Here is a 15,847-nt window from a genome sequence, read left to right as displayed (position 1 = left end):
TTCACAAGACGTTAACCGTCACTCTGCTACCAGAACTTAGTGAAGAGGAAATCAATTTAAATAAAATGGTATAACATCACTATCTCACACCAACAGGGTTAATCCCCGCTCGCATGGTTTCCTTTTACTTCTTGGCAACAGACCTTTGTCATTATTTATAAGAAAATAGGAGCTATACATCACATTGATTAAAACCCACAAAGTTAAATCAATAACAAGAGTTAGGTGTACGTTTTAAGGGTTTTATTTTGATTAAATGGGTTTAATACGTTTATTTTTCTTTATTTCTTTATTCAATTAGGTAAGTATCAGTAAGATTACAGAACTGGCCATAAAAAACATGGTTAGATCAATCATGACAAATAATGTATCAAAACTGTTCCATAAAGGAAAGAATTCCCCATTTCAAGAATGGGGTGAAAATGGTGATCATATAAACCCATAAAGAGTTCAGTTGAAAAGAAATGTTGCAGTTCGTGTATCATCTTCTTCTCTTCTCGTCCAATAATTTTTTGATTCTGCTTGAGAACAGATTCTTCTCCTCCTCTTTCACATATGCACATAATAGGTTTAATAAGACATCACGAAATATGAACATTTATTAAACTATGTCTGCGTATGAGGCTTTTTCGTTTATTAGACCTTCTTTCCCATGAGTATGAGACTATTCTTAACCTTCTAATGAAACAAAAACATGTTAGGCTAAAAAATATGCTTTGTAAAATCGAAACATCTACTTAGAAGAATATTATTCAGCACCACATTTCTTTATTACAAAACAAGGAAAATGATATTAAAATATCAACATTTTCTATTCATGCCTTGTACTTTTGGGGTGAAATAATATGAAGTAATTCTATTCAATGAGAAAGTGTGTCTAGCAAAGCATTTCAAAATGGTATTTTATTCAAAGGCATTCTTGCAAGGTGATGTGAAGCTTTTAAAAAAAGAAAATATCAGGGTAAAGTCAGTGTTAAGTGTTTTGTGCACATGTGAGCAAATGTAACTTTGCCTCCGGAAAAATGACGATTACTCGAAAGATTTTGAGGCCTAATACTTATAGATATAGTTATCTACTGCGGTTTTCACATTTAAATGTGTGTCAGTTCAATATCAATTTGCACGTTAACATTGCATGTTTCTTTAACTAAATATTATTTTGCCTTTAATTAAACCTTTTCCCTCACAATCTACTCATCCAGTCAGTTCCAATCCAGTAATAATTATCTGCTTCTTTCATGTAAATTAAAAGTCAAATGCTGTTTTTTCAGTTTAATAACAGAAATAATTGCCGTGAATTTGTTCTACACTCTTTCATAGTTATGGACCCTGATTCACAGAGCTCTCTCAATGAATAGTCACATCTTAAACTAGCCTTGGCAATGTATTACTTATCAATATTTAGGCCTGGTTCAGGAAGCATTTTGGGTGAGTGGCTGTGTCTTACGGTGGGCTTGGATCATGAGACTTACTGTCAGTGACGAACTGACACATTATGGGTCTCATTCAAGGTACTGTGAAGGATACCTCACCCGTGCACCCAATCTACAATATATTCAGAGGATGGATTTTCCGTGACACCGTTAGCTTCAAGCGGTCAACTTGCTTTGCAGTCCTGGAGACATCAGGTCATTTAAAAAATATTTTTCAGTGTTCTTGATTTAAGCTATAGAGGTTTACGTGCTCCAAAAGTAGAAATGTGTGATGATGTTGAGAGACTATAGGGCACAGAAATAAGATTATGAGCATATCAAAGATGACAGTGAGCATAAATGATGCATGTGTGCTACTGAAAAGTCAATCTACAATGATCAATGGACCTTATTACTCGTCCTTTATACCTGTCACATTTCTGAGTTTGCCTCTCATCGCAGCTCCCATTCAGCACCTTTTCTGATTCAAGTATATCAGCCAGTCTATCATTGGTACACCAATTCTAACTATTTATAACCCTCACCAATTTATTAGGTCCCCTCTCACTGTCTTTCCCTCTCCCAGTTCCTCTCTTGACTCCACCTCTTTCAACCTATTAAATACATTTCTTCTTCACCATAAAATGCATGTCTCTCATTCTCATGACTTTATCATGTTCCATAACACCTCCACATCTTGCTCTTTCGAATCGGTAACAGCTGTGGCCGCTCCTCTGTTTCTGTGGGGTTCCTTTCAACGCAAACCCTAATTACAACACTCTATCCCTTCCACTTGAAGACAACCTTCCGCTTTCTACAACTCTTATGTTCCAAATTTTGTCTCTTCCTATCTCACAGCAAGCCCTTTCTCGTCCAGTTTCATTTTCATCCTTCACTCATTCGCCCCACAATCCTCCCATTTTTTGTCACACTATACACTTCCTTTTCTTTAATTCATATACTATCAACTCTCCCTTTCACATTCAGTCTTAGCTTTGAACATTAAATATCACTATCTCTTGCTTCTAGCCTTATATCTCTCATTCTCTCACAACCACCACCCAATGCTACTTTGACCACCATCTCTATTTTTGTAATCTTTTCACTTTTGCATCCCTAGTTTTCCGCCTAACGCCACCCAATCCAATCGTTCTCATTTTCAAATTTCTATCACATTGGTTTCCTCTTCTACCGCTCTCATCCCTCACATTTACCTTCCAGCTTTGCAGGTTCCTTATATTTTCATCATTCCTAATTTTCCTTGCAGCTCACTCAACCTCGTGCTTCTTCCACTCCTTTCCCTTTAGAATTCTACATTTTCACCTGTGTCGTCTCTTTCCCATTCTATCACATCACTATTGATTACATCCATGGCATGTCACTTTTCAATGGCCAACTTCATCTTTCTCCCTTTCTGTCTTCCACTCTTGCACCGTCTCTCACTCTTGGTCTCTTGCTCAAGCACTCTTTGCACTCTGGAAGTCTCCTTCATAAAACAGAAAACGTACAGGAAACAAGGAGCATCGCAATTATTCATGTCAAAAGCGAGAATCCCTGGAAAACAAGGAGAAACAAGAGTTTCTCTCTACAGTATGGGTGGCTGCTGTGTAAGCACCTAAACAGATAAGACTAAAACAGCAGCAGAGCAAGCCCAGATTACAAAATAGTGATACATGAGCAGAGAGAAGCGATGGGTATACACAGCTGCTAGGTGGCAATATGTCATGTGTGACAACCCCAGCCTGTCTGGCTTTCAATCAAAAGGCACTGTGTAAATGGGAACTTTAAATCCCATGTTTTAAAAGGTAAACATGAAACTGCAAGTACCAGAATGCACAGTGATGGACAACAAGCTAGGACAAGCTGGAGGTTCATATTTGACATGGAGCTGAGCGGGTGAGTGAGTGAACGTCTGTGTATTTGTGGGTACATCACTCCATCATAAGTGGCAGGAATTAATCATAGCAGTAAATCTGAGTGTGGCATCAGGTGCAGCTATTTATGCACCTCAAAGAAGATGGTTTTTAATCTGGCAGCAGAGCTGTGACAGCTGTATTATATAGATTTCTGACATATCTAGAGAACCAAAGATGTTTTTTCAAGATCAGTTATTGCATTTTATTTATCTGATGGGTACGATTGAATTATAGTGCATGCCTAGGCCCCCTTTGGATAAGATGTAGTAGGTGCTTAAGTACTGTATTTCCCGAATCAAGGCATCTGAAACAAATAAATGTAAAAAAAAAAACAACTAACACTTTGCAGAATTCACAGTGATCTTATCAAAGTCATTCATGGGTCTAAGGAGCGCCATGCGAAAGGGGCTGTTGACGATTCACTGTAACTATGGCCCACTTTCTGAGTCTTGGGAAGGCTACATAAGCACCCTCTGTTCCCCTCTAGTTCAATTTCTTCTCTGGTTGGATCAGAGGTCCTGCACGTGTGAACTGAAGGAGCAGGGAGAGCAAAGTGAAACTAACTCTTGCTGGCAGTGGACTATTGGGCGCCCACACCCACACAACAGAGAATCTCTCCTTCCCTTGAGATGCAGTAGAAGGAAAAGGGCCCATTCACTTCTGGCACATTCACTCGGAACAATTGAAGAGCTCCATTTCAGTCTTTATTTTTTCATTTAAAATGTAATGCCAGTTTAGCAGGCGGTCCCTAGTGAAGTGCCCCCATGGATGCCCTGCTGCTCTTTTCTTTACACCCCTATTAGAGCAAATGTGCCTCAACTGGCCTCTTATTCCATCCAATGGTTAAGATGCTTTTCTAAATTTCCTTCAGAGCATCCCAGCATGAGCCCCCTCTGACAAACACAATTTCAGGGCCCCCCTGCACTGCTGGGATTGCGAGTCCCACTTTTACACCCTTAACTATTCGGCAATCACAAGAAAACATAATTAAACCTAGGAATACAGCTTCGTGATTTATACAACGTTTTTTGTGAGTAAACATATCCTAATTATCGAGGTAAGTCACAGATGAGCCTGGAGTAAAACAAGACTAAAGACCTGAGTGACAGGTTTTCTTGTGACTTACACCTGTCATATTCATGGCTTACTTCTGAATGCCAGGAGTGAGTCTTGAGTACCCATGGCTTACTCCTGGAATTCAGAAGGAAACCTGGAGCGGATAAGCCAATACTACGCCATACGTAGGCATAACAAAATCCTTGCGAAATGAGCCCTAAATATCAGCTTAAGCCATTGGTTCGATATTACTTTATAGTACATGGAAGCCAGCAATTGCAGTATTTCTGGTTTCCTTATTATAATTGACTTGTGAAATCTCTAAACACTTGTAATAAGAAAATGACATAGCTGCTCAAGAGTAATATCTTACAGCAGTTGAGATGCGAAGTCAATGCCTGCTGCCACAGCTAGCAGTCAAGAAGAAAGGCAGGTCACTTAGCATCATTGCAGCTGTAATTTAACCAAGAAAAACAACAGCCGGCTTTTTGTTTTTATGATAAGCTTTTCTAAAATGAACACTGATAAGCAGAAAGTAGAGATTTTTGATAACATGTATATTTTTTGCACATAGTTCATTAAAGTAAAAAAAGGATCTCTCTGCATGTTCGTACTCATTTCGAGCTAAAGCCTTTGTTAATATGATTTACATTAAACGCACTACAGATTCAGCTTTGATTCTTTATGTCTACACCCATACTTCTTCTCTCATATGAGGGAGAAGGATGCCAATGATTTGAGACGTTTGTGGGAAGGATGATGGTGTGATCATGTATTATAAGGAATGAAATATCCTCTGCTGTACGTTAAAAGAATATTGAGTGTCACCCCAAAGTTCCATGACCCTATGCAGGAACTCGATGTGCATCAGGGCTTACTTCATCCAATATATAAAAAAGCTATTTTAAATGTAATTATGTATTCCAAAAATAACTATGCTGAATGTAGGGGGAGCGTGAGGAAGTGTGTTGGTCTGATTAGTACATCAAACCTCCACATTTTGAAACGTAACTCATACCACAATTGTTGTGAATATTTTGATTACAAATCTACTAACTAAAACAGTCTAAAAAATGAATTAGAATGCACATTTATCATTATTTATAACCTACAAATCCTATTGAACAAGAACATGATTTAGAAATGTACCCACAGTTCTCTGGGTCACAGTTTACTTCAATAAACATGTCCTTCTGCATTTGTTTGTGTGATTTAGCGATTAGGTTGCAAAAAGAAAACATTGACAATGGCTTGATTGACAAGACAAAGTATGTATTGTAACTTTATGCCTGGTTTTCCCTCGGAATGTCAAAAATAAATTTGATTGGTAGATCTCCCATTTTCTCCTGGTAAATCTTGTCAATCATCTCACTCTGTGCTACGGTCATTATATTTTTCCAGTCTCCAATGGTGCCTGTAGAAAGCAATTTAGAAAGAACAATGGTGATAATTAATAAATGCAGCCAAACAGATACATAGCAATAACAATTAACAGTTTTGGATGCTCAGAGAATCCACAAGATAAAGCTACTTTCTTTGTGACTGATGAATTACATTTGAAATGGTGGTTTTCAGCTAATTCAGAAACAAGTCTATGCACCAAAGTTAAACATAGAAATGCAACTATCCTCTTTTCAGGTTGTAAATTCATATTTTCTTTTCATATTACCTACATTTACATATGAAAAGTCGAATCCTCACTCTCAATATGGCTGAAGACCTGTAACGTTCGTGGTTTGCTACAGTTACCAATGGAATTTGAAAATTATTGGAAATTTACTCAAACGTTTACCACAAAATTAAATATGTATTTCTCATGGGTCTGTCTGCGTTTTATATATTTGTGACATTAAAACCGTAATTCTAAACATAGCTCCTAGAGAGCATCACATTTGATCATAAACCACATGTAACAATAAACTTCTCCTCTAGAGGGTGTTGTACAACATGTATATTTCTTTAGCCACCTTCAAGTCACTATAACTGCAGCCATAACCTTACCCCATGAAGGGCGTTGTACTCCTAGCTGAAGAGCACATGCTCCAGCCTTAGGAATTCTTAAAAACTTGAAAGAAATCCTAGGTTAGTCATTTTTTCTGTGACCCTTCTAACTTAGGGTCAGTATTTTTTAAAACATCTCCTTGGCCCATGGGGGGAAGGGGGGTGGCAAAACTCTTCAGCTCCCTTGCACTATTTTTTATCTTCTTGGTGGTGACCCTCCTGGGGCCCCCACAAGAGCAGAATTGACATACAACCTACACACAGGTGATATTACCAAGGAAAATGGATAACACTAAACAGGACACGTGTCACACGTCCAAACAAACTGAGGCTGAGTTCTGTCGCATGGTATGGAGCTGCATGCACATCGCTTGATATTGGAAAGTAATGTGGAATCAGTTGGAGGTGGCAGTAGGAATAAAGGTACAAAATACACCTGATTGAAGCATTAAAATGTTTAAATCTAAACGAAAAAGAAAGTAATGCTGCTAGTGCTGGTATTAGAGAAGCATAGACTAGCTATCAATTGCATGTGTGCAGAATCACCAACTGTATAAGAACGGATGAGAGACTTTATTGAATGGGCTAGGATGCAGAGATAAGTAAGACCTGTGTGTATGAAAAGGAGATAAACGGTCAGGTGACTTGCAAACGTGGAAGACATTTCGAAAGATTTTCACGATATGGCAGACCATTCTATAGTGATCCATACGAAAATGCACTTTAATAAAGATGAAAGGAACGATATTTACAAAATCCATTTATGATAATAAGGTTATAGTGAATAGAGATCTCGCTAAGAGAAGTAACATGATGATCCGTATAACCAATGAACACCTTAAGACAAAAATGTAAGGTGCACTGACTCAACTACTATTTAGCGAATACTTTGTCACTGGGAATATTATATGTCAGTAACGTTTACAAAGTAAGATAAAAACAGAAAACGAGTTACTGTATGATGGATTGTGATAACACGAACTGAAACTACAAAAAATATACTTCAAATATGCAACTGTCTTGCGGTATCATGTTATTCTCTGCCAGATACAACAACGATTAATTAAAAAGTTGTATAATAAAATACTTAAAGTTAAAAGAAATCACAGGTGCAAATGCGGTTTTCCTTCTAGAAATATAGTTACTCAACTAATTAACATTTAAGCTTTCGAAATACCATTTGTAGAATTTAGCAACATTCAGACATTCTGCTCCTGGCTCACATACAAATGGAAACATGCCAATGATTCCTAACTTTAAATTAACCTACAATAAAAAAAAAACTTGGCTTCCACACTCAGTATTTCAATTATCCTATTACACTATCTACAAAGATAAACATTCCCACTATTTTCACCAGTAGTATGCCCAATCTAAGGTACATCATTATTCAACATAATTTCGGATTGATAAACTCAAGTAAATATTGTTGCAGATGTAAATAATGTATTAGTGTTATATAATCGGCATGATTAATTTTACTTTATAGAGAGGGCTATTCATTAACGTAGGAAAAAGCAGAACCCTCTGCCAGAATATTACATTCAAAATGTATTATTGTTATCATCAAGTTTAAACGATTCATAAGGTTTTACATATACATTCGGTACAAGTGAGCCATAATATTCTACCACTTATGAAAACTCAGCAGAGGTTTCTTCACTAAGAGGGCGGAGAACCTTTGCAAAATCTTAAGAGGTGTTGAAGGATGAATTTCTTGCGAATAATAACGTATTTTGCCCAGTTCCATCCGACCCTGGAATATATGGTTCTTTAAATTCAAATTAAAATGAGCTTACTCTAACATTCACTAACTTCCCAAGAAAGGGAAACATAAGTTACATAAAAGATCTAACTTCACTGGAATTGCTTTCAGCAAATGAGGTAACGAACACACACCTGACCACTTTTTACAAGTCCTTTTTGTTTCAAGCCCTCATTGTAATTCTTATCTGGCTCTCACATTTTGTGAATAAAGCGAGTACCTGCTGATAGTACTTAGACACCCAGATACTGATATGTGCTCGAACACTGAACAGAACCCTCCAGTGACCTTGAAAAGTACGTTTATAGATTTCAAAAATACTGACAATACATTAGCTTAATTGTAATTTTTTGATGCATTTAATTTTGAAGGTAATGGGTGTCTATGAGAGAGGATTCTTCATTCCCTTTTATCAAAAGATCCATCTTCTGTTAAGTTTCATAGGGGATGTTGGTAACTCAACAAGAACAAGGTAACCTCTCCTAGAAAACTCTTAATCTGTAGGTAATATATCCATTAATTTCTATATATTAATATTGTCCCACACAAGAGCATTTATTTGAAAAACATATCACTTTTTTATTTTTTGTCCAACAATGGTGACTTTTGCATAAAAATATATACAGTATAATTCAATAAAATAAACATATCATGCAGCCCCCAACCAACCTCAAGCAACCAGGCATCCTCACAAACAACCACACCACAATAACAAAACCATATACAAGTGTAACAATTTACACTACAGAAATACAAAAAACAAAGACAGAAATAAATGCAGGCAAAGAGCGCCGACGCGTGTTTCGGAAAGGACCAGTGTCCACAAATCCTTCGTCAGGGCGCAAAAAATATAAACAATCTCTTCAAAGACGTAAAATTCTTCAGTATTCAAATAATCAATACAAACAGTAGATATATAAACAACCAGGGCTGTCTCTTCATAAATGATACATGTAACTTTGTAATATATCACTGGGTCCACAACGGAGCAGCACTACTACACCACGTCCATAATTCGTCTGGCAGAAACACACCACAATGTAAGGGCAAGATCGCCCTCCAAGACTAGATCCCACGAAAACGGGTGGCCCAAGGTTGGCTAGAATAAGAGTAACAGATAACTCAAAAAGAGTAAGGTGCGATGTTAATACAAATCTCCGTGCTAGAAAAATAGGATCCTCCCTCGGGTATAGCAGTGTAGATCCCCGGGGTCCCAGTATTGACGTGTTCCCTCCGAGGAAACAGGGGCTCAAGTCCGGATGATAGAATGCTCCCTTTAATAGTGCAGAGTAAGTCGGGGGTCCCGTCTCATTGCAAAGTCGCTTCCAGGATACCAGATGGTTAAGGGTTAATTCATGGCACTTCCTGTGATGTCATATGTAAATTAGAGGGGGCTCTCAGATTCTCTTTCTGCCCAGGGCCTGAAAATTCCTACAACTGGCCCTGACCGGGGAAGTTTGGAATAGCTATTACAACAGTGTGCAAGGAAGAGGAAGAGATTGTAATACCTCCTGGAATTAGTTTAAAAGCTCCCTAGTGCTGTTGTTTTGTCCTTTTCCATCTGTGTTGACACTTTTAGAATTTAAGTTGTAATATTGCCTTGCAGTTTTCCCCCTTGCTAAATCCTATATATAGTTCTGAAGTTAAGTTGCTCCCACACATACCCAAACATAACCAAATTATAGCCATATTGGGCATCTTACAGAATACAGAGTGCAACAGAGGTAGGAAAGCAGGAACAGCCTTGTTCAGATCCTCAGGTTGCAGCTACCACTGAGGGGCACGGCAGACTGGGACAGTAAATAGGCCTAGGCAAACAAAAAAAATGCAGCCCTCATTAGGAAATCAGATAGATAAGAAGGTGGCCCACCTTTGCCGAATAGGGCAGTCTTGAATTTGTAATGACACTTTGTATAGATGTTTAGTATACAAAAAAGTGATGGATGGAATGCTTGAGTAAGCATGGGTGTAAAATCCGTTCCGCTCACGGATTTTGCGGATTTTCGGCAAATTCGCAATCCGCGAATTCTCGCGAACTTGCCGAAAATTCGTAAAATCCGTGCGAAGCGGATTTTTTGCTTGGTCGCACTTGCCAACTAGAATACCATACAATTTCGCGGGAGTAAACACTTGCGAACACGTAGATGCGGCGGGCAGCGACAATCTCGCAATTGCGAGATTGCAAAATTTGCAATTTCGCACAAGAAATCCACCAGCAGGCAGCATAAACCTTGAAAATTATGATTTTTATCAGAATAACTCCTCAGGTTGACATTTGCCTGCACTTTTTCTTTGCAAGGAGTCCATTTTGGGGGGGGTGGGAGGAAGGAAGTTCCCCACAGTCTCCAACTGCCTGTTCCTGTCCAGCAGGCTCCTCCCAGTGCTTTCTTCATTTGCTGGTCACTTTGATTTAGATCTTGACCTGGAAGGGTTACTTTTTGTGGATGCTGCTGGATATTTGGATTTTTGCAAAACTGAAAGCACTCAGCAGGTGCAAAAGTTCAATCTTATCATTAGTAACCTTTCCCTGTAGTGCTTCCTGAGGGGCCCCTTCAGAGTTCATTTGCCTACTTGCAACTATTCTATGACCCTGCTCTGACCCTCACAGCAGGCTCAGAGAATAGCTACAAGTATACAACAAAGGTCCTGTTAAAAAATTACACTGCAACAGAAAGCAATTACAGACAAAACTGAAAGCACTCAGCAGGTGCAAAAGTTCAATCTTATCATTAGTAACCATTCCCTGTAGTGCTTCCTGAGGGGCCCCTTCAGAGTTCAGTTGCCTACTTGCAACTATTCAATGACCCTGCTCTGACCCTCACAGCAGGCTCAGAGAATAGCTACAAGTAGGCCACAAAGGTCCCGTGAAAAAAAATTGCACTGCAACAGAAAGCAAATTACAGATAAGGAAGCAGGTGCCAGCCAGACTGGAAGTTTAAATTCAGTGACACATTAATCAACCCCAAATTAATTCATGTCAGTTGAAGCAGGGCAGGTGTGCTTGCTTTTTTTCACCCCCATAATCTACAGTGATAAACCAACCAGAGGGTGGCAGTGATGTACCAGAGGGTGGCATGGGTGTACCAGAGGGTGGCAGTGGTGAAACAGAGGGTGCTGTGAACCTGTGATGATGAACCAGACCTAGAAACAACATAGTCGCGGCCGTTGCGAGCCGACAAGTAAGTTCGCAATTGCGAACTGGTACACAACCCTCGCGAACTGGCAGAAACCCTTGCGAACACAAAAAAAATCCGCAAATTCGCGAGAGTTCGCGGATTTTGCGGATTGCGAATCCGTAAATACGCAAGTTCGCGGATTGCCAATTCGCAAAATTCGCCCATGCTTATGCTTGAGTTAATCTCACCCACTGATAATTACTCGGGCCACATCCCAATCCATTGCTATTTTGCACACCATGCAACCACAGTTTGAACCCAGCTAATCGCTCTTCACCCTGCTCCAATGTGACCAGTTCAGCCATAACTGTCAAGCCAGGTCCTCCCTGAACCGGAACACATGCAACCCAGGACCAGTTTCGCCCTTGCTATGGGCTCATCAGATGGGTATGAATTGGTTCCAGTGACACAGTGTGAACTGGACCCACAACTGGGCAGATAATGTTGCCAGGTTAACAGATGATTTTATTACCCTTTAAGTAACCAGGGGCATAACGTAGGTCCTTGCAGCCCCTGCTTGCATGGACTGCAGTCCCAACCCTTCAGGGATCCCCAACCATTCATGGGGCCGCCATTTAGTCCGGGACCTCAACACCGTCAGCAGCTACAGACCTATCTCTCTCCTGCCTTTTCCAGCTAGTGATTATGAAAGCCATCAATCCCCAACTTGCAGACCACCTAGAACTCCATCATCTCATTGGTAGCTCTCGATCAGGCTTTTGCACCAAACACTGCACAGAGACAGTCCTTATTGTGGCAACCGATTACATTAGAAGCATCCTCGACTGAGGAGAAACTGCTGCACTCATCCTCCTCAACCTCTCCACAGCTTTCAATATGCTCTCCCAAGTTACTCATTAGAAAGCTTCAGCGCTTGGGTGACTGCAGACTCAAGTGAATATCCTACTTCCTCTAAGACAGAAATTAACTACTTAGACTTTCCCCTACACCTCAGAATTCAAGAAACTAATCTGAGGATTTTGTCAAGGATCATCGCTCAGCCCAACACTCTTCAACATCTACATGAAGCCCCTTGCTGATATTGTCAGAGCCCACAGCATCAACATAGTATCCTATGCTGACCACACACAGCTCATCCTCTCCCTTACCAACTCAACCAGCACTGCCAAAGCAAACTTTGCCAACTGCATAAGCAACGTTGCTGCTTGGATGAAAAACAACTTCCTCCAGCTCAACACCGACAAGACCGAAATCCTAATCCTCTGCAACAACCACTCCCCCAGGAATGTCTGCTGTGTTGGTGGCCCTCCAAACTAGGTCCCCCACCCACCCCTGAGGACCATACCAAGTACTTTGGGATCATCCTGGACACCAACTACTCCATGAGCAGTCAGATCAATGCGTCTCCTCATTATACTTCCACAACCTGCAACTGCTAGGCAAGATTTCCAAGTGGATCCCAATGAATACCAGACGAACAGTTGCCTAGGCGCTTATCACAAGCAGACTTGATTACGAAAAATGCCCTCTGCATCGGAATCCCAGCGCATGTCCTACGCCGACTCCAAATAACCCAGAAAACTGCCACCAGACTTCATCCTGAACATCCAGCAAAATAACCACATCTGTCCTCACCTCAACAATCTCTCCCAGTCCAGGAAAGATGTAAGTTCAAGCTACTCACCCACGCTGAGAAAGGTCTCCACCACACTGGTCCAGCTTACCTCCCCACCTCCTCAACTTCTACCAACCCATGAGACACCTTCGATCTGCATCTCAGGCAAGAGCACATATCCCTCACATCAACAAGACCAGAAGCGGAGGACACTGTTTCTCATACCTCGCATATAAGACCTGGAACAACTTTCCGAAACACCTCAAAACCTCACCCTCCCTCATGGACCGCTGAAGGACCCTCAAGACGTGGCTCTTATAGGCAAAACAGGCATGATCTCTTCCTCCCCCCTCAAGTCGGCCCTACTCAGCGCCTGAATTCCCTCACGGGTGATTAGCTGAGCTCTACAAATTCACATAACATAACAACATAACAAGGTCAGTGAATATCTGTGTAAATCTTAGGCGGCCCTCATCACATTTTGCAGGCAGGCCCCATTATTCTACTTATGCCACTGCAAGTAACCCATTTCTGCATCTGACGCCCAAACCTCTGAACTAGCTTATGGCCACTGGAAACCAGACACAGCATGTTTACGTAGTTTTGCTACAGTAAATTATTCATCCCACATGGAGAAGCATATACAGCGATTGGAAACTCTGACTGGCGATGTGGTGAGACACGACTGTGCAGCAGATAAAATGCCCACATAGCTATCTTGCCAGACTCAACCACAAACAAGTCCTCTCACCGTCCCTCAGTGTGGAGAAGGCAGCGGGTTACAGTACTCTCAACACTACCTCGCCCATGGCGTGTGCAAATGTCAACTGTGCTTCGTATAGCGCCTTCGTTATCACCTCTGGCTTCTACAGTACTTCACGCTCACGAAACCACGTTTGTCCTATCAGGGGGGGCTGAGGCTCTAAGGCCTACTCCATGCCCCGAAGCTCTAGGCTGGCATATATATGCCTAAGTAACTCTCCTTACCTAGAGGCGAAGACTCCACTACAGGCTTAGCAGGCGGAGCGCCTTCTCCGCTCCAGCCCTGGCTGCATTCTCGCGCCTGATCTTCAGCAGCAAGAAAGAAAGGACAAGCCTCAAGCCGCACACCCTCTTACATTGCAGGTGATTGGGTGAATAAGCCATAGCAGAAGGTTTCCAACTCTTGCAGCAGCATACAAAGCATTTGCAAGTCCAATAGAGTTAGCCCAGGCGTATTTATCTGGTCTGCAGCAGGGCACAAGTCCTAAGAAAGAAGTGGGGGGACTAACCTAATTAAACAGTGCAGGACCTCAAGCTGCTCCTAAAGGTCTCTAGTGTGCAAGGCACCAGCACTGCATGTCTCGGTGAGGTAACACAAGCTACTCTTAGAGGTCACTAATGAGCAAGGAACCAGCACTGCATGGCTACAAAGTTGGATTTATTGGCATTATAATTGGCAATGTTTTTTACCTAGCCATTATGCAGGGTGCAGTATTATATGAGGCCAAAAGGTGACCTCTTTTGGTCACATATGGTACTGCACCCTGCAGAAAATAAGGCAAATCCACTGTACCCATAATGCATTGTATTCAAGACAGTACTATGAGTACATTCAAATAGCTATGTACATATATACATTTAGTAGCTTTGGAATGTGACAAAAGAATTACATTAATTTTGGATTAGATTGTACTCTGTGTGGAGATGATGAAGAGAAATGTATAGACCGTCTCATATAAATGTGAGATGCCTAGTGAGTGAAGTACCACTGCCAGCCTAGCTTAGGACCAAGTGTGTGTCCTGTCTGAAGCCTTGTAAGAAAATAGTGCCTTGAGACTGTAATTAAAACCTAGGGAGTAACACCATATGTACCAGGGGGTGTTGTCATGGAAGGTTACAAGAAGAGACAAGGCGGTATTAAGGAGGGACTACTAAGCCTGTTCACCATAGAAAAGCCACCATTTACAAGGGACAGGAGCCCATCTTTTTAAAAAGATGGGCGGAAAGTGGGCGGAGCTTTGTGCCCATATCCTGAATACAGCATGTCTTGCGAGACCTAAAAAAAAAAACACTGCACTACCCTATATTTCCCCTTAAAAGCCAGAATGCAGACTAAGGGCCCGATTTAAATCCTGGTGGATGGCCTGTTGGACCGCCTGGGCAACTGAATAAAAATTACTCCATCGCCCTGGTGGAAGGACCGCCTACCAGATTTATAAATGACCACCAGACAGGTAGTCATTTATAAAAGCATTGCCAAGATCTGAAGTGGCAGTATTCCTATCAATGCAATCAGCAGGATGCAGCACTGGAGCACAAGTATTTTATTTTTATTTTTTAAAAGAAAACGTCTAATGCTGCCCTCGCCATGGGAGGCTTCGCCCATGTGTGAGGAGTATTATGATGATTTTACTGTTCCTCATCTGAGAAACAGTAAAACTACATGTCCGCCCACCCACATTGGGTGGGCTGAGATGTAGCCATTTCTATGACAGAGCTTACTGCTCAGGGCTGTCAGAGAAGTTTGGCCATGGCGGAGACAGAGTAGTTTCCACCGTGAAAAACTGAAGGTCCACCTGCATTTAAATCGGGTGGGCTGACCTTTATAATGATGACTGAGTATACATATGGGCAATATATAAATCGGGTCTTACGTGCGGTCTTAACAATATGGCTGCCTTTAAATTTTGTAAGGGTGAAATATAATTTTGACCACACTTAGTCAGTATTCTGGATTTTAGGGTGAAATATAGTATACTACCATATATTTTGAATTCTGTACATCTTTCTTTTAATTTCTGTAAGTACAGCAGTATCTTCTGGGTAGCTCCACAGTACTCCGCTAACAATAAAACTACTTTTGCCTACCTTTACACACTTACATAAACTGCCACATCCCTTTCTATCCAGTTAATTAACATTTGTACACTATATTTACACTTAAAACCCAGAACTCTGACTAA

The 15,847-nt window shown here is 40.9% G+C and overlaps 1 protein-coding gene across 1 annotated transcript in view; it reads right to left on the bottom strand.

The window, feature by feature from the left end:
• Positions 1–228: 228 nt before the first annotated feature.
• Positions 229–15,847, bottom strand: part of LOC144763167 (amine sulfotransferase-like) — a 293,959-nt gene continuing 278,340 nt past the window's right edge. The window contains exon 7 of the mRNA XM_078648506.1: positions 229–5,798. Coding sequence (XP_078504632.1) covers positions 5,668–5,798 — 131 coding nt within the window. The 3' untranslated portion in view covers positions 229–5,667. The remainder of the gene's footprint in view (positions 5,799–15,847) is intronic.

The sequence above is a fragment of the Lissotriton helveticus genome, chromosome 6, assembly GCF_964261635.1.
Source record: "Lissotriton helveticus chromosome 6, aLisHel1.1, whole genome shotgun sequence".
NCBI lineage: Eukaryota > Metazoa > Chordata > Amphibia > Caudata > Salamandridae > Lissotriton > Lissotriton helveticus.
Note: the sequence above shows the minus strand (reverse complement) of the source record. Positions and strands in the feature narration are given on the sequence as shown.